This window comes from Magnolia sinica, chromosome 3 (genome assembly GCF_029962835.1).
Source record: "Magnolia sinica isolate HGM2019 chromosome 3, MsV1, whole genome shotgun sequence".
Lineage (NCBI taxonomy): Eukaryota > Viridiplantae > Streptophyta > Magnoliopsida > Magnoliales > Magnoliaceae > Magnolia > Magnolia sinica.
This window is the reverse complement of record NC_080575.1, coordinates 45,313,289-45,333,654: the sequence shown is the minus strand read 5'-3', so window position 1 is coordinate 45,333,654 and position 20,366 is coordinate 45,313,289. Positions and strand designations below refer to the sequence as shown.

At 38.7% G+C, this 20,366-nt stretch overlaps 1 protein-coding gene across 4 annotated transcripts in view; it reads left to right on the top strand.

Moving 5' to 3' along the window:
• LOC131239883 (trihelix transcription factor GT-1-like) overlaps positions 1-15,274 on the top strand; it is a 33,964-nt gene extending 18,690 nt beyond the window's left edge. For 2 of the 4 annotated variants that reach the window (XM_058237786.1, XM_058237784.1), the window contains 3 exons: positions 11,908-12,036; positions 14,094-14,318; positions 14,782-15,274. In XM_058237786.1, coding sequence (XP_058093769.1) covers positions 11,908-12,036; positions 14,094-14,318; positions 14,782-14,996 — 569 coding nt within the window. In that variant the 3' untranslated portion in view covers positions 14,997-15,274. Of the gene's footprint in view, positions 1-11,904; positions 12,037-14,093; positions 14,319-14,781 lie in introns of all 4 variants that reach the window. The other 2 variants (XM_058237785.1, XM_058237782.1) reach the window with 1 other exon arrangement.
• The last annotated feature ends 5,092 nt before the right edge of the window (positions 15,275-20,366 follow it).

The window sequence follows — 20,366 nt, the reverse complement described above, 5'->3', positions numbered from 1 at the left end:
GAGGGTCATCATATGTAGAACACATGCGCATTATATAACATCACATTGATCATCGTCAAATTTGGTTTTTTTGCATCGCATTCATCATATAGTGCACATTCAACTAGGTTGTGTCTCATTAGGGGCATTTAGTGTATGCAAACGTGAACAGGTCGTGGTTTTGGTTTATTCCCCACCATGAACTCGGATCAGATTGATGGCCATTGAGACTACAATAAGACCACTGTCACGCAATTGACTGCCAGCAACCAACGTATCACGTGGTTATAGGCTACCTCTCATGATACCCCCATCACCGAGGAAGACCACTAGTCTCGGGCAGGAGAGCCAGCGGATGAGGACCCAATTGAGCAAGGTCCAGTCCTAGTAGAACCCAGTATGGGTCGTAATAGGAACTTTGGTCAGGGAGTAGTTCCTATTACGACCCATATAGGGTTATGAAGAGTTGACATGGACCACTTCTTCGAGTGGCATGATATGTTAGATCGCCGTCGAGCGAGGTTCGCTAAGATGAAATTGACGGGTCAAGCCAAATTGTTCTGGACCAATACAGAATGGAAGGTAGAGCGGCGTGGAGATGAACTAATTACATCACGGGTTGAGATGAAAGAACTTTTTAAAGAAAAAAAAATGTCCTGCTCTCCTACCATGATCGCCTTTTAGAACAGTGGTAGTCCTTGAGGTAAGGGTCGATGTTTATATCGTATTACATCGAGAGATTCAATGAATACATGATGTGATGTGATGTCGATGAGTCCCCTGCTGTGACCCTATCTCGTTTTAGGATGGGCCTACGCCTTGAGATTAGGCATGAGCTCGTCCCTCATGATGTTGGTACACTAGAGGAAGCTACCTCAAGGTAAAGGAGGTTGAATGACACCTAGTGCAACTGACAATGAAGCGGTTTGGGTCTCTTGATTCTAGTGGCAGGGTTGCTCCTCATGGAGCCAAACCTAACCTTAGGAGTCAAATAAAAGCCCCAACTAGTGCTCCCACCTATAATAGAGATGTTAAGGGTAAGGCTGTAAGGGTCTAGTTAGTACTAGTTCAAGGAGAAGTGAGCACATGCAATGTTTTCGTTGCAATGGTTATGGTCACCTCTCAAAGGAATGCCCAAACAAAGAAAGAGGTAAAACTCTTATGATAGATAATGTAGATGAGGATTACGAGGACAATTGCGACGTAGAGGAACATGAGCTTGATATTGGTGCTAGTGATGAGGAGTTTGATGATCAGGAGACCCATACTCTCGCAGTAGTCAAATGCGCCTTTGCCCAATCTAAAGAAAATGATGATTGCTGCAAGAACACGATCTTTTACACTTATACCAAGTGTGGAGAAAAGAATTGTAAAGTGATCGTGGATAGTGGTAGTTGTGCCAACGCGGTCTCTAGTAGCACCGTGAGTCGATTGGGCTCGAAAGCCAAGTATCACCCTCAGCCCTATAGAGTGTCATGGGTTGATTAGTCCTCCATTCCAGTCTCACAGCGATGTTATATCCCCATCCAATTTGGATCGTACAAGGATTCGCCGTGGTGCGATGTGGTTCCCATGGATGTTGGCCACATCATCTTGGGTAGGCCCTAGTTATTTGACTTGGGCGTTACAATATTCGGTCGCTCGAATATTTGTACATTCATGTTTGAGGGCAAGAAAATTAGATCCAGTCCTCTTCCACCCAAGAGCATACCGGGATATGAGATCACATAGAAGGGTGATCCTGGAACTTGGAGGAAGCCTAAACCTAAGTCTCTTCATATCATTAATGCAAAATAATTTGAAAGAGAGACTAGGGAGGATTTGGAGGAGTATGCCCTCATGACTAGAGAGGTTACTCCCCTAGGTTGGTGTAGAGTTGCCTAGTGAGGTGATTTCGGTGATGGATGAGTTCGGTGATGCCTTTCTTGACGACCTCCTAGATGAGCTTCTACCTATGATGGACATCCAACACGCCATTGATCTTGTCCCTGGGTTGACTCTCCTAAACCTTCCTCATTATAGAATGAACTCCACAGAGCATGCGAAACTCAAGAAGCAAGTTGATGAGCTTCTTAGGAAATGGTTCATTCAGGAGAGCATGAGTCCATGTGCCCCGCCCGCCCTTCCGATGCCCAAGAAGGATGACACATGGCGTATTGTGTGGATAACAGGGCCATCAACAAGATTACCGTTAAGTACCGATTTCCTATACTGCGTCTTGATGATATGTTGGACATGATGGCCAATGCTACAATTTTCTCCAAAATAGACTTCAAGAGTGGGGATCTCTAGATCCGTATTCGCCCAGGTGATGAGTGGAAAACAACCTTTAAGACGAAAGATGGGTTATACGAGTGGCTGGTCATGCCTTTTGGGCAGACCAATGCCCCAAGTACATTTGTGTAGGTGATGACCCATGTGTTGAGACCCTTCATTGGGGAAGTTCTTAGTTGTGTACTTTGATGACATCTTTGTTTATAGCATGACTAAGGAACAACACCATTTGAGGCAAGTGTGTCGGATCCTTAGGGCAGAGAAGTTATATACCAACCTTAAAAAGTGTTCGCTTTTGTCTAGCAGTGCATCTTCTTAGGTTCAGTTGGCCTGAGCCGCGTAATATTCATGAGGTGCATAGCATCCACGGCTTAGCCACCTTTTACAAACGATCATTAGAGGGTTTAGTTCCATCATGACTCCCATTATTGATTGCATTAAAAAAGGGGAGTTCCAATGTGGACTAAAGCAGCCTCTAGGGCGTTCAAGGAGATTAAGGTCAAGATGACTGAAGCTCCTATTATGCGACTCACAGATTTTTCTAAGGCTTTTGAGGTTGCTTGTGATGCGTCTGGTGTAGGTATAGGTGGAGTGCTTAGTCAAGAAGGGTACCCTGTCGTTTTTTTTTTTTTTAAAAAAAAAAATTTATAAATTTATAATTATGATTTTTAATTTTTAGTGAAAAATTGAATGAAGCGAAACATAAGTATTTTACCTATGATAAGGAATTCTATGTGGTAGTGTAGTCCTTGCACCATTGGCGACATTATCTATTACCACATAAGTTCGTCTTATTTTCTGACCACGACGCTTTGCTCTATCTCAACTCGCAAAAGAAGTTGACCCCGAGACATGCTAAGTGGGTCCAATTTCTCCAAGAGTACACTTTTGTGTTGAATCACAAGGCTGGGGTTGATAATAAACCTGTCGATGCACCGAATCGTAGGGTTGCGTTACTCCACTCCATGAGCGTCCAAGTCACTGGGTTTGAGCATTTAAAGGAAGATTATCCTAGTTGCTCAGATTTTGGAGATGTGTATGTACCGTTGTTAGATGGTTATTATAGGGGTAGTAGTGAGTTTGTCCTGGTTAATGAGTTTTTGTTTAGAGGTGATAGATTGCGTATACCCCGTACATCCCTTTGTGACTTTCTTGTCTGGGAGCTTCATGCTGGAGGGATAGCTGGTCATTTTGAGTGTAACAAGACTATTGCTCTTGTGGAGGTTTGATACTTGCCTAACATTATAGGGCAATGTAGGACTTGCCAGCTAGCAACATAGAGGAAGCAGAATACCATTTTATATACACCTTTGGCAGTCCCCCATGCCCCCTGGGTTAATATTAGCATGGATTTCGTGCTTGGGCTCCCCAAGATTATTAAAAAGCACGATTCCATTTTTGTAGTTGTGGACCGTTTTTAAAAAAATGGCTCACTTTCTCCCATGTTCTAAAATGTCTGATGCCACTAACGTGGCGAAGATATTCTTTGGGGAGATAATTCGTCTACATGGTTTGCTGCAGACCATTGTGTCAAATTGAGATGTGCGGTTTATGAGTTATTTTTGGAAAACTCCATGCCACATGATGGGGACTAAGTTACAGTTCTCTTCGGCATTCCATCCTCGGACTGATGGTAAGACGGAGGTTGTCAATCGAAGCTTAGAGAGTCTGCTACGATGTCTGATGGGAGACCATATTAGGACCTGGGGTGCAGTTTTGCTCATAGCCGAGTTTGCATACAACAATTCCATTAATAGGTCCATAGGAATGAGTCCATTTGAGATAGTATTTGGTTACAAGCCCAAAACGCTTATAGATCTCATACCCATGTCCATTTCACATAGGCCATCTAAGTCCGCAGACACATTTGCATGACATATTCATGATTTGCTCAGTGAGATGAAGAGGCACATTAATGCTAGTAATCAATATTATAAAATCTCTGCAGATTCACATCGTAGGTTGAAGGAGTTTCAGGTGGGTGACTATGTCATGGTCCACATTAGGCCCGAACGATTCCCACAGGGAACTGCAAGGAAATTGCATGCCCGAAGTGCAGGTCCATACAAAATTTTGACAAGAGCAGGCCCTGATGCGTATGTGGTGGATCTTCCATCTAACATGGGCATTAGTGCAACATTCAACGTGAAGGACCCTTGTGACGGACCCACACATCTATATTCTAGCCCTCTTGCAAATCTTTCTCCTATCCCAGATGATGGTGTCCTTGCTGCGGTCCCAGCCCATGGCCTATACCAGACTTTACTTCCCACCCATTGCCTCTTCCATCACTACCTGGTTAGAAAGAAGAGATCGAGGATGTTCTGGACCACCGAGCGGTCTCTACCCGCCATGGAGGATATCAGAAATACCTCGTGAAGTGGAAGAACAGGTTGGAGACAGAGAACACTTGGATTACAGAGGCAGAGTTCTAGTGCATTGATCCTGACCTCCTCGAGCGTTATCACAGCTTTATTTCACCAGTGGTGAATTCTTCTCAGCCGGGGAGAATTGATGGGGACATCAGATGACCTACTCGGGTATACTATAGATAGACGACCACCCACATTAGCGCAACTTTCTTTGTGGATGGGAGACAAGTTCCAGATGAGGCCCGCCAGGCAATTTTCAATACCCTACATGCATTAGATGTGGATCAGGAAGATCCCACTTTGGGATGATGCACGTGGGCTGCTTAAGAGATCATTTTAGTCATAGGATTTGTATTTCGTATCGATCCGACCGTTGAATCTTGTCGATCAGGCCATTGGGCCACCAAATCTTATAGATATGGGCCCCTTGGAATTTGATCTTGCTTTCTTTATTTTTTGTTATTAGGATTTATTTGATGGTTGAGATTGATAATAAATGTTTTAGTTTTCTTATTTTGGATGATGGACCATTTCATTTAAGTGAGTGGCATATTTGTAATTATTCTGAATTTTTAATTATAAAAGCACAGGGGGGTGGAGGTCCAACCCTAGTGTTATTGAGAAGAAAGAAAAAAGAGCAGCTCTTTTGTGTGAATGAATTTTCCTCCTTGTGTTTTAGGGTTTGTGAGAAACCCTCCATTCTAGTTGAATTGTGGAAGGGTAGAAGCTTGTTTGGTGGTGGATTCCCCAAGGTACATTTTTTCTCTCTTCCTCAAAAGGTATTCTTCTTCTTATCTTGTCATCCTCTTTCCCCTTCCATTATAACCTTCTAAACCCATCAAAACCCCACTCAATCCTCCCTCTCTTTCTTTTCCTTTACTTAGACATGTGTGGGCCCTCGTTTGGGGTTTTCCCTCTTTGATTTTTCCTCCAAAACTCCCTAATCCTTAGATCCTTTGAATCCCTAAAAAAGCCCCATTCCTAAATCTCCACTCATGAATACAAAACGCTAATGAAAATATGAATTTTTGTAAAGCTTTCTCTGTACCAGAATTTTGCTTGCATCTTTGTCTACTCATGTGGTTGTTGCACTACCCACGCTAGATTGGAAGTCCTTACTTCCAAGTGGGCCACTCTTGAATTATTTTATATTTTTGTGCATTGCGTATATGATAACTTAGGATTTTTATGTTATAAATCTGAATTTCCGAATCTACCATGTGGATATGCTTGATTTTACATGTTGATTGCTAAAATTAATGTATGATTGATCTCTCATCTTGCATCCTAGATAGTTTCCATCCTACATCACCTATCTGAAGACGGACGGTCTTGGCAGGGGCTCTGTGGGGCCCACATAGATGTATGTGTTTTATCCATGCCGTCCATCCATTTTCTACTTCTTTTTTAGCTTTTGAATGAATTAATTGTGTTTTCATACGTGTCTTGATACATTGATAAATATTATGCATTCAATTTGAATATAGTTGCATTAGTTCAGTAAACTAACGCATAACTTAGGACTCTTTCCAAAGGAAACCTATTATGTGCACTTCTTTTTGAGATGTTATGATTTAAAAATGTGTATTAAGGTATTTTTTAACAATCCCTGAAGTTCCATTGAGAAATTCAACCATTTCAACCATTTTGCCAAAGTTTCCCCATGTTTCCCAAAAAGTGCGATAAATTACTTGACACAAATGATATATCCCATGCGATAACCAATACATATCTGTATTCCAAGGGTGATACCGATATTTCGAACACTAGGCTTGACCTGCTAAAAGTCCCCTAGATAGGCCATAATCAAACTCAAATCAAGTATGATTTGGTGGATTACGACCCTTTACACACACACACACACACACACACACACACACAACAAAAAAGCTGGAAAAATGAATAAAAAAGAAGTGATGGTTTACCCTTTCTGATATTTCGCAAAATGATCCAGTGTAATCCAGTTTGTTGAGTCCCACTTAATTTTTTGTCTTTTGGTTCTTAAAATAGGCCTGGATCTAGTTTAAAACTAGTTTATAAGCTTTCTTTATGGTTGAAATGAATAAAGAAGAGGAAAAATGAAAGACAGAAAATCAAAACTCTCATAACGGTCCCTTTATGGCCATACCGGCTCGTAACAGCTGAATCAAGAAGTGGAAAAACGAGAGAAACTGAAAACCAAAACTTTCATAACGGGCCCTTTATGGCCATACCGGCTCGTAACTGCTGCATCTCTTCCGTAGTGGTGCCGATTAGCCTGTATCTGTTTGTTTCATAATGTATGGATTCACCCGTATTGAGGAATGCAGGTGACCCTTTCCTTTATGTAAATGCTGTTACGGCCATAAAGTAACCATTTTTTTAAGACCATGATCTTATTAAATATAGATTCTCCATGTAGATCAACCGGCTATGCAAAGAAAAACGAATTAAGAAAAAAAAAAAGATCAACCACTTGAACATTTGACAGCTCCTTTGGTTGGTTTGGTCTAACTCATTTTTTATGTGAGGCGAGTGGACACCATAGACAAAGGTTATGGGGGTGTTTCACTCTGATTCAGAGTTGGTGATGGTAGTTGATGCTCAAATATATTGGCTTCATATCTATTTAGAGTATTTAACTGGGGTTCGCCTTCATTATCAGCCACTGGTATCCTGCTTGGATTGAGGGAGATCGAAACAGTATTTGTTTGCGAAGGGGAATTCCTTTTCCATTTGGAAGGTTGATGACACTTTTCTTTATGAAATTTTGGTTATCCTCTACATGTTATTTGGTTTTTGTCAAATTCATACAAGTAAAATTATGTAGACGACTAGTCAGTTAAATCATCATCATCATCATCATCATTATCATCTAAGGCTTATCCCTATGACTAGTCAGTTCAACAAGTAAACCTTTCTCAGGTCATATAAATGAGTTTTATGTATAGTTAGGATAATTTTATCTTCCTTTTGGTTTGCTGAGCCTATGAAAAGTGACCCATCATCATCATAATTATCATCATCATTCTTGTTGTCGTCATGATAGCCTTGTCCGAACTATTTGGAGTTGGCTTTATGAATCATGCTTCTCCAATCAGTTCTATGGCCCCATCCTCACCCCTCAGTAAGTTAATAAGTCTTCATCTCCTTTTTCACTACCTTGATCCAAGTCCTTTTAGGTCTTCCTCTTCTTTCAAGGCCCCTGAACCCTCAATCAATGTTCCCCTCATTAATGAAGTTGTCTCCAGTCTTCATTGCTCATGACCGAACCATCACAATTTGCTCTCCATCATTTTCTCTCTTAAACTGAGACTGCTCTTAGGCTGCTTCAAATGACTTCAGTCCCCACATGAAATAGATACAATAATAAATAATAAAAGATAAAAGAGAACTTTATTTTTTTGAAAAGCGACAAATTCGTTAGCCATTTCTCTAGTGGTGTTATGCTCTATAGTCTCTGAGGAGCCTGTCCTTTGTCTTTATTTTGAGAAAGAACCAATGGACTTGTTCTCTTCCACAAATTCGAAGGCATCCTCATCTTGTATAAAGTTGTGGTTGTTAATGTCTTTTACTTATCATAGTGCAAAAAGATGATGGTAGAGTTTGAGCTTAAGTGGATATATTCACAAAAACAATCCCTCACTACTGCTATTGAGATACAAAAAGAACAAAAAGAAAAGAAAAAAGAAAAGAAAGAAAAAAAGAAAAAGAAAAGAAAAAGAAAAGAAAGAAAAAAAGAAAAAGAAAAGAAGGAAAAGAAAATAAAAGGAACAACATGATGTAACGGTTTACTGTGCTGACTGCTACTTTGCAAGGGATTAAAGTGCTCTAGGAAAACACAACAAGAAATAACACTTGTCATGATTTTCTTGCCCTCAAGTTGGAGAGGCCAATATCTATCATCGCATTGCTATGAGGAACTCAAATATATACTTCCAATGGTTTTGAACTTTTAATGAATATAAGGGCTGACCCCAATTTTGGGTTGCGGCTTAGGTGATGATGATGAATGAATACATGTAGGGCTGTCAATTGGCTGGTCTGGTTCGTCGGGCTTCCGTGCATAGCCTGCTTCAGGCTGGAGTTGGGCTCGCGTATTAGGCCTGAGGACTGGGCCTAAAATTCAAGCCTGTTTTCTAGTTGGAACGGGCCTTGGGCTACATATGAAGGCCCATCATCCAGTCTCAAGCCCAGTCCGGCACTGACTTGTTCAAGGTCATTCATAGCGTTTACATAATATACACCTGTTTATTTACCATTTATCTAAAGCATTTATGTGATATACACCAAGTTAAGTATCATTTACTATTTTTTGGTAATTAATTGTTTTAAAATAGTCACTTTTATTTCCACTCGGTTTTGCAAGAAGAGAGACTGTCTGTAATCCTCTGCTTGTAGGAAGATCGTGCAACACTCAAAATTCTTGGGCCCACTGTGATGTTTGTGTGACATCTGATTCCTTCTTCAGATATGGCACATCATGTTAGGAACCTACGCCTGATAATCAGGCCGATCCAAAGCTCAAGTGGGCCGCAACACAGGAAATAGTGGGAATAGAGATGAGCACCATAAGAACCTCTGTAGGGTCTACCATGTTGTTTTTATTCCATCTAATACATTCATCTACTGATACTCAGTAGAGTGAAGAGGCACCTTAAAATCCAGCTTGATCTAAAATGTAGGTGGGCTACACCATGTGAACTAAGAGGTTTTGGTTGCGTTTTTTGCATAGTTCCCATGTTGTGGCCCACCTGAGTCTTTTATCAAGCTTAGTCTTATTGTAAATGGTGACAATGAGGTGGGTCAATTGATGGACAGAGTGGATGTTGGACACATCACGGTAGGCCCCATGGAGCTCGGCTGTTGCATGCTCTTCCAAAAACCACATTGTAGGGAATCAGGTCTTGACTATAGCTCTACCAGAGGATATTTACGTAACCAATTTCCAATGTTAGTTTTCAACATTTAAAAAATGGTGGTGATTTCCAAACGTACCCATGCCTTAGTGCCACATAGGGCTTGGGCTAGGTCCAGTGCTGGGCTTGGGCCCAGAATAAGCATCCCGGGCCAGGTTCAAGCTAGTTAGTTTTGGCCTGTCATGGGCTTGGGTTGGATTCGGGCTAGGGTTTTAATTTGCTTGTGGGGCTTGGACAGGCCCTGGGCCAGCCCAATGACAGCCCTAAATACATGAAGGGTTGGTTTTTTTCTCCAAGGCACCTTGTCTAGAAGGTAGTGAACCTTCCTTCCGTATAGGTCACCTGATGAGCAGATTAACTTTGTTTTTGGACCAGGGTACCCTAACAGTGTGGCCCAACCGGCAGGTTGTATTGACGTGTGGGCATGCAGGTGGGGACTTAAGGTGCACATTTGCGAGTGGCATTCCTCTTCAAGAATACCTTGATAACCAGTAGTTGTATGTCCAAATTGGATGCTTGGTCTCAGTTGAAGTTCTCTTAGACAGTGGAGTTTTGGCCCTAAGACCAATATTTGTGAAGAATTTGAAACCTAAACCAACTTGACATCTAGTCAGGCGAGTTTGACTCAAGGGCTGAGTAACTCAACTCAGTTTTACTAATAATAGATGGATAAATTTTTATGTTTATTGAGGAGAACAAGGAAAAAACATAAAATAATCATGGAAGAACATATAATCTCAAATCCTAGAAAACATCAAGTTGTTTGGAGAAAGGAGAACGGATACATTGGTATCAATATTATCTTACTTAAAAGCATTAATAATACCTGTATGTGTGTTGTCTCAGTGAGTCCGTCAAATCAACTGGGTGTTAACTTTGCATTTTGCTTCATAAGGTAATTCCAGTTGGAGACAATGTGTCTATTAAATGGCAACTGTACAGGAAGAAAACCCCTGTAATAGAGAGTTGAAGTTACTTCTTCTGTCAGAATATGAATGGCTATTAATTATGATTGTTTGCAGTTCCTCCTTGGAATTGGCAATTGATTTATTAGGTTCCATGTAGGAAATGCGAATGGTTTTATTTTTATTTTTAATATTGAAATTGAAGTTTTACACAAATGGGTTTTCATGGGACTGGGCAAGTTCCAAAAACTAGCAAATGGCCAATTTGGCCATTTTCTGTTGATATGCATTTCCGTGGAAGGTTTCAAAGCGCTTTGAAACTGCCAACTAAAGATGCCATATTAATGGAATCTCCTTTACCATATTTGTGTGTGTGAGGTCAACCTCATGGGAACTTCTGATGAGGTCGAGCTCTATGGGCCCCACTGTGATGTGTGATGGACATCCACGCCGTGCATTTGGTAGGTCCCATCTTTGTCATGGGATATAACAAAAATCAGCCTTATTTGGAACTCAGGTGGGCCACAACATCTGAAGCCGTGGGAAATCATGATTAAAACATCCAAAAGCACATGGCGGGGCCCACTTGAGTTTTTGAATGGCCTGAAATTTGGTGTGACCCCTCATCCAATTGGGGGACACAATAGATGGGCTGGATGTCTAAACCACATCTCAATGGGCTGGCATCCACTCTCAAATGTTGTCTGTGATGTGGCTCACATAGGTCATGGATTGGCTTGATTTTTAGCCCCATGGCTTACCATGCGAGTGTGCATCTGATTCATCATGGTTGGGTCCACAGAGCTCGACCTCACGGGAACTTCCATGTGGTCGACCTCATAATACCTTTTCTCATATATATGTTTATTTATTTATTTATTGCTTTTCTTGCTACCGTGTATGACAGTGGGTATCTGAGAATTTTTTTTCCCCTTCTTTCTGTCAGTGTTCTTCATTTTTGTTATTTGTGCCTTATTCTTGCTGCAAAAGATATTCCGATATCTTTGTATAAATTGCATCAGTTAAAATTGATTCTTATATGACTCAAAATTTTATCCTTTCTGGATAATATATTGCTTCAATTGAATAGTATGTCATCACAAGGGATTCAAAGAAATTGGGGCTTATGATTATCTGATTGTTCTTTTCTTTTTTGTTTTTGTTTTTTTCATCTCCCAGGCAGGGTCTATTTTCACTTTTAGTATAATTATTCTCTCTACTTTCAAACATATTGTTCTATATATCAACAAGGTGTTCTGGTTAATTATGATCACTTTATCTTTTCTAGGTTGTGAATGATGTACCTCTGATCTTCTTGTTAGAATGAAGTTGTTATTATGCTGACATTCTTCCAGGCAGTAATTTCACTCTCATGAAATGGAGCATATACATCAACTGGACACTCACTGGATGTTTTACACTTCCTGAAATTTTCTCTAGAGTTCTAGTCAAAAGCTATTTTTGATTGTTATGCAGCAGGTGGTAGGTCAACACTCAATCTAGAAAGACGTTTGGATCATGATGGTCATCCTCTTGCTATCACAGCAGCTGATGCAGTTGGTGCCAATGGAGTTCCCCCATGGAATTGGAGAGATACCCCAGCAAATGGTAAGTCCCTTGCAAATTGCTGCTAATCTATTGAAAAATCCTCTTTTTTTGCCAGTAGCTTATACCTCAGTCCGACACCTTCAATTGGACACTTTATCCATTTTGGGAAAAATGATTTCAACAACATTTGGGTTTTGATTTGAACTGGTAGTTTTGCAGTGTATGCCTCTAATGAAATGCCCTTGTTATGCATGTCCATGTGTAAGAAAAATCTTTAGTTCCATAAATAGAAGCTCATTTCCTTTATCCTGTTTTCTTCTGAAAGAATAAACTCTGCATCCATACTTGTCTGTCCAACTTTGTTGGGTAAGGGTAGAGAGTTGTGTCCAAGTATCTCCAAATGTCCGAAGATGGTGGGTGAGAATCCAATGTGTTCCAAAACGGGATTTTGAAATCACATTTTGAAAGATGTTTTAGATTCCTGCTAACCATCTTTGGATGGTTGGAGATACATGCACTGACTCTTGGTGCACACTGCTCACTGTATGCACACAATCATTTTCCTATATTTGTTATGCACGTATATTGTATTTAGTTAATGAAAGAACTTGATGGACATGCCATCGGGAATCAGGATTAGAGAAAAGACAGGTGCATAGGTAATAGATCATGATTAGTTAACTCAATTAAGAGCTAAATTATTCTGTATGGAATGGAGATGGCATTTCAATATTTTATGGGTCATATCAACATTTGGTATGTCTTTTCCAGTGGACCAAATGGCCCATGAACAAACAAAAATGCCCGGAGGCTTTTCAGCACATGTGGGCATGCACTCAGATATGGGAAATGCTAAAGTGTCCAGCCTTTTGGGGAGATAAGCAACGTCTCCAAAACTTTTAAGCAACACATGGTCCAGCCAATCATTGATTGGGTGTTCCTGCCATGAACCATAATGAAAAATATACTGACTGGATGATCCTGAATCGATCAATAGCTTAAAAATGGACAGTGCGATTAAGTTGGGAAAAAATAGGTCCAATAATCTTGAACATGTATTCACTAGGCCTTGCTTTTGATTCCAAAGAAGCATTTTGATTAGGTGATGCTAAGCATTCCAATATTTAGCTTGTGAAAAATGGATGGCTGTATTCAAAGTGCCCAACTTTCGAAGGGTTAGGATCATCCAATCGGCGTGGTTTTGGACCATGGCCTGTTCCTAGTGGGATGTAATGAATGGATAGTATAGACTTATGATGATGGTTCTGAATATTGGTATCGAGGCCCGGTCAAAAAACGATACGATATGGGTCTCACGTATCGGTCAAATTTTTTTAAAAAGACAGAATCGAGGAAAATATCAGGAAAAAAAAGGAATAATAAGATATTCAAGAAACTATATATACGTGTGTGTATTTTGGACATCCATATGATGGTGTAGTGGACCATTCTTTGATAAGAATATTGTTTGTCAGTTTGACTTGCTGAAGGTCAACTAAATGGGCCCTAATTGGACATAAATCAAGCATGATTTGGTGGATTAGGGCCTATTACATTAAAATACAACAAAAAGAAGATGAAAATATCAAAAAGAAAGTGAAGATTTATCGCTCTTTCCGATTTTTCCATAATGGTCCACTTCATTTCGATTGTCGAATCCCATTCAAATTATTTCTTTTGATTCCAAAATAGGTATAGATCTAGCCTAAAATAAGTTTTTAAGCTTCATCCATGGTTTAAATGAAAAAAACGAAGAGACGAGTGAAATTTTGGAAAACAAAAATTCAAAATTGAGCTTTCCTGGTTCCCTTGTATTGTCTCATGCCGATTTAGATATGATACGACCATATCAGCCGATATGATACCAATATTCAGATCTGTGCCAATGATAGTTTCCCACATCAATTAAAATCCTTGGAGATGTTTCTAACTAACTGTGAAGGTGGGATGTTGATGTCTCTCATGGGGAAAGGCACACTAAAATCATGACTTTCAAGTACTTTTTTCAAATGTCATAACAACCTTGGTTGAAGTTATCATACCACATACAAACATAGAAGGCTTCGGTCCTTCTCTCACACTGTATTGAAATGAATAGTTCCATTTCTCTGTGTCAGGTGGAGAAAATCACTCATACGGTGGAAGGGTTATTCTTGTTAAGTGGGGTGAGTACACTAGAAGGATCGGTATTGATGGCACTGCAGAGGCGATCAAGGAAGCGATCAAATCTGCCTTTGGGTTGAGAACGAAAAGGGCTTTTTGGCTAGAGGATGAAGATGAGGTGGTTCGCAGCCTTGATAGGGACATGCCATTGGGGACATATTCTCTTCATCTTGATGAGGGTAACTTCGCGTTTGCATGCCTTCTGTTTAATGTTGATCTGATAAATATGGCCATCGAATTCACTCATTGGCATTCAGCAATTGGGATTGCTTAGAATTAGAGAAATGCTATTATAATGCACACTTCATAGAAGTTCTATGAAGTGCAGTTGCTGCTTTACATGTGGCAAACAAGTATGGTGTTCGGGACTCTGTAGTTGGTGGGACAAAAATCAGAATGATTGGATGACCTGGATCATCCAATTATTGTGAGTTTTGCCTGCGGAATCCACACCATGCTTGTTTTTTAGTTACCATCAGTTTATTGCATTGCCTATTGGATATGGTCCATCCTTGCAGTGGCCCCTAAATCAATGGTCCTTTTTAATGTAAACAAGTTCCAGACAAGAAATCTTGTGGTACCAACTTGTGAAATAGGGATATTTTTTCTGGTCGTCCAAGTTGACTTGTTCAGTCTTTTCAGGGCTGACAATAAAAGTTTGCCTCTATGATGAATCCGACCGTCTTCCTGTTCGAACTGAAGAAAAGACACTGTACACAGAAGATGATTTCCGCGATTTCCTGAGTCGCCGTGGTTGGGCTGCTTTAAGAGAGTTAAGCGGCTTCAGAAGTGTTGAGACCCTGGATGATCTTCGTCCAGGTGCAATGTATCAAGGTGTTAGATTGCTGGGAGACTAGAGATGCTGTGGTGGATTACAGCCATGATTTAAGCATCAATAGGTCAAAATCAATTTTGGGTTTCTTGCATGTGGCATGGTACTTCATATTGTTAATCAGCACAGCTCTTAAGTCTGCTGTAGCGAGCGTTTCCCATGTAAGTGTGCTTAATCTATCTGTAGCCATATCCCAATTTGTGTATAATATGTGATGATGAAATGTTGATTATCAGAAAGAAGGGAATTGCCTTGTATTATCGAAGATGTTTGTGGCCAATGAAGTTTGCTGGTCATGGCGAACTAGCCCTTTCACCCCAAAATGGGGATATGGGGTGTTATTATTGTTATTATTATTTGTTGAAAGATAACTGAAATTTTATTAAAGAATGCAATTTGAAATCTGCACCAATTATCTATGGAACCTTTTGAGCATTTTTGAATACAAGAAATCCAAGTTTAAAAAAAAAAAAAACAATAATTATCTAATAATGATTTCTATAGGAACTATTGAAACATTGGTTCGCATTTTGATTTCTTGTTAGGATAGTAGAAATTTCATATTCCTCTCATAATACTGACCTAATTATCTAATAATGATTTCTATAGGAATTATTGAAACATTGGTTCGCATTTTGATTTCTTGTTAGGATAGTGAGTAGAAATTTCATATTCCTCTCATAATACTGACCTAATTTCTTGAACCAAGAATTCAAATTATGGAAGAGTAATAATTACTGGGTGGAGTCCACCCTTTTCTTTGCTATCCAAACAAGTTATTACATCAAAGGAAAAACCCTCACTTTTTTCCTTTATTTGGTATGGAATTCATGGTTCCAAACAGGGCCTAAAGCACAACTGGAGAGGGACAATGACATCTAGTTTCGCCTTCTAAAAGACCTTGGTAGGAGCCCTACGCCGATTCATGAAGCATCTATATTTTTGCTCCAAAGCAAAGCAAGCCTCGATAGCTTCATCCCTTTTTGCCAAAATACCCCTATGCCATGCGAGGAAAGTCTTGCCAAAATGCAGTGAAATGGTCCTAACCATGGTTCCCAAGCTTCTCTAGTAACGGCACAAAGCAAGAACAAATCCTCAGCAGGCTCCTCATTTTGTATGCACATGAGACATGTTTGGAATAAACAAATTCTCCTTTGAAGGTTCCACTGTAAGACCTTCCAGCCTTGTAAAGACTCTGGGCAATGGTTTATTCCATAGAGATGGGAGTATTTATACTGGGATGCATGTTTTGGGCAATATAAGTGTCAGCATTGGAGCTGAGGTAGGGGAGATTTTGATGGGGGAAGTCCCACCAGCCAATGACAGCGCTAGTAGTAATTTCTAAACGAGTATTTAGAGACCCACACGAACAGAAAAGATTTGAGAGAAATAAAGTATTTATTAGAAATATAGAGGGATGAATTGAGAAAGGATAACAAGGACTTGGGCTGTACTGATGATTTGTCATTGTACTTGTGACCATCTGAACATGGTCACAAGTACAATGGTAATTTGCAATAGAACGTTTCCTCAAAACCTTCTCAAAATTTAAACTAGCATGGGTAAATTCAGTGGATTGCGAATTGAGATGGCCCATACAATGCAGCCAAAACTGAAATTTCAGTTCCTAGTTTGTATCGATATGGTTGCCTTTAGTAACAGCACCAGAAACTACCTCTGGCAACTTCTCCTATAAAACAGAAGCCATTATAAAGAGTAGAACAGCTTCTATTTTGAAAGAGAAGCTGCTACAACATCATCCTAAATTGGCAAAATTTTTCAAGACCGTATCCAAGCTTTCAGTGAACTATTTTCGAGATATATGCAAGGTAAACTAAGTCGTCACATTGAACGGACCCAATCGGTGCATATCCAATCTGAGAATCAAAAGATACCAGCTATGGAGCCCACTCTTTTACATCAACAGCTCAACGACCATAATTTATGGGAGTAAACTCCGATTGCGCATGATGCTTGATATTCAGGCACTTCGAAGGGGTACACATGGCATACATTAAAGTCAATTTTGAATTACCTGTATGTCAGGCATGCAATTGGTTCTTTATTTACTTTTTAGTGTCCAATAATCTCCTAATTGAGTAGTCAGATAGCCAAATAAGCTTCTTCTTCTTTTATGTATGTATGTTACACATGCAATTTCTAAATAATTTATGACTGCTTGCGTGGAGGTTTGCTTCCCCTATTTATCACTCTTTCCTGTCTCTAAAATCTTTTGGAACTTTTGGTGGGTACAAGATTGCAACGGGCAAGCGCAAGTCCTAAGTCGGTTTTAATTTGTTAGATATTGGCCCGTGGGGTCACCTATGGTTAACCATTAGTGGGTGGGTCCCGCATAAATATATACATTTAAAATTTTATTTCTCATTTGATTATAGACGTAATGATACTTGATTTCAATATGTTTTGACTTTTGGAGTTTTTCATCAAGTTAATAGTAGATGTGTTTATCTCCAATGATACAAGCTCAAAATGTCTGGTACAACATAGACCTTGTAAGAATTTTTGACCTTATATAAACTTTTGAATAATAACACAATATGAAATATGCTTAACCTTCGTAGATGAAAGGGTTGTAAATGTTTGTTTCTTACTCACCGTGACGTGGTTCCCCCATCCAACAAAAAATACGTAACATGAAGTTAACTTTTCCTTATCGGTGTCATTACTCTAGGTGGCATCACAATATCTTTTAAGTTTGAAATTTGTGCTTTCTTAACATAGCATTAAGTCCTTGGTCAATTTGGGATAACAAAATATATGTTTGATGGCTTGCTAATGAGACTATCTTGGGTTATTATGATAAATGTTGACTATGCCAATTGCATGACAAATATCTGGTCAGGTCAAAGCATGACATATATTAAATTACATACCGCGCTCGCATAAGAAACAAGAACATAGTTGATTTTTTAGCTTTAGTCTAAGAACACAACTTCTTGTTTAGCTTGGTAGTTTTCTCTACATGTGGGTTTCAACAACTTTTGAATTTTTTCATCATGAATCAATTTAAGATTTGTTGTAAGTAAATAGCTTGAAAAAAAAAAAAAAAAATCTCTTAGGGTGGTTTGTGATGATTTTTATCTCGAGAATAAAGTTAGCTTCACTCAATTCTTTCAGTTCAAAGTTTGAAAAAAGTCAATCTTTAGTCATCATCAATTATCTTATATTATTCTTAACTAGCAGGATATCGTCTTCATATAAAGATAATTTTAGAAAAGATATTACAAACAACTTCATATATACAAAATAATCTTTTTAGCTCATTATGAATTCAAAGGTGGTGATGGCTAAGTGAAATCTCATTTACCTGGCATGAAGATTGCTTCAACTCATATATAGATTTAACAGTTTATATATATTCTTTGGGTACATTTTGTTAATATATCACATGGACTATTGCATGTATATATCTAAGTCATCATTTAAGAATGTGGTCTTTATATCTATATTATATAACTCTAAGCCTAAACTTACGATAATGGACAAGATAATGCTGATTGAGGATAATTTCACAACAGTTGAAAAGGTTTCCTTGTAATCAACTCATTCCTATATAAAAGCAACTAATCATCTTTTGGACTTGTTCACCATCTTTCTTTTAATTTGGAGTACCCACTTATAGCCCATCGCTTTGCAATTATAAGACAAAATTATAAGTTTTCAGACTAGATTCTTCTTGTAGAGGTGATCTCTTCATCCTGGTAGTTACCTAATCAACTAAATTTGGAGATAACAATGCATTCTGATAAGAATAAGGTTCATCATTGTCAATCACACTATTAGAGTACGATTTGCCCTCGATATGAAAATTTCTTAGACAAATAAATCCTCTTTCACTTTAACGTAATTCAGAAGCCTGCTAAGGTATAATCCTACTATTCTTATGAACTATGGGAGCACCTCTATTTTGAGAAGTGAAGCTTTTATTCTTTTGAGATTTATCAATCATTTCAAAAAGTTCTATCTTAACTTTCGGCTTTTTTTAGTTGAGGTATTTATTTTTTATGAAGCTCGCGTTCCAAGATTATATCTCAGTCCATCCTCCATGATTCCCATAAACTAAAATGTATTCCTTTGAGTGTATGTGACACTTGATGAATATGCACTCAATGATTTTACCATCAAGTTTACCTCTATGAGGAGCGGATAACAAAACATATTCCAATGATCCTCAAGGAAGTAGGTTAGCTAGAAAAGAAATCTCTAAGTCCAGGAATAGGACAAAACCAATTTATGACAATCAATCGTGGAAAATAAATTCTCAATAGAAACATATTTTGAAATCTTGATTTTAATTGAGTCGCAGGACAACCTTCACCTAAAATCGTAGGCAGTACAACCTTATATAACGACGTCCTTGAATATAATAAAAGTAGAGAATAAGGTAATTAATCACCACAATATATAGAGAATTATAATGGTTTAATGTTTAATACACACCTACTCCACTCCCAAAATTACTACATGTAAATTTGGTTTTCTAATATTTTAAAGGTTTTTACAGGATCACCTCAACAACCTCTTACAGTTCTTGTAATTTTCACAGGATTAACACAATAAAACCTCAAGTAATTTTCATGGGCTAATCACTACACAATCCGATGAGATTTCTGGGCAATCCTAAAAAACCCAAAATGAAATTAATATACTGAAAACAAATACTTATATTCTCGAAGACAAAATGTCGATGCGAAGATACTGATGAGGTCTTGTAGAAGTAGATGCTTTAATCAATATAACGATTTTCTTTCTTGGATGATGATGAATCAATGTATGCTCAACCAGAAAAGATCTAGGGATATACAATTTCTTAAGGAATAAAACCCTAAAATATGTAAATTCAATTCTCTAATCTCAAGTTAAGTATAGCTTACTCTATAATTGAATTTAAATCTACTTGAGAAGTGAATTGAATAAGGTATAAAAAAAAAATTAGAATTACTACACAAATAGCTCGAAAAAGACTAGAGTTTCTCTCTTTGTTTGAGGAAGGATTATATAACATTTTCGTGTTTAAAACAATGAGAAAATGTCTCTATTTATATCTAAAGAATTTGGAACTTCAGTCAACTTAAGAATTGTTTTGACTGACCGAATTTCCACAATATTATTTCAACGACTATTAAATTTCGTGGGATTTGATTTTATAAAAAATTAGGCTGGTCCGAGCAAAAATTTGGCTGGTCAAATACAGGGTTTGGCTGGCCTAAGCACCCAGAAATCTAAAAAGTTATATTACTGTAAACTTGACTAGGTCACCCTCGGGCTGACCCGAGCTGAGTTCGTTTGGTCAAACACAGGGTCAGGCTAGCCGAACTTCCAACTGATTTTACAATTGAAGTTACTGGAAACTTGACCTAGCTAATCTTGGGTT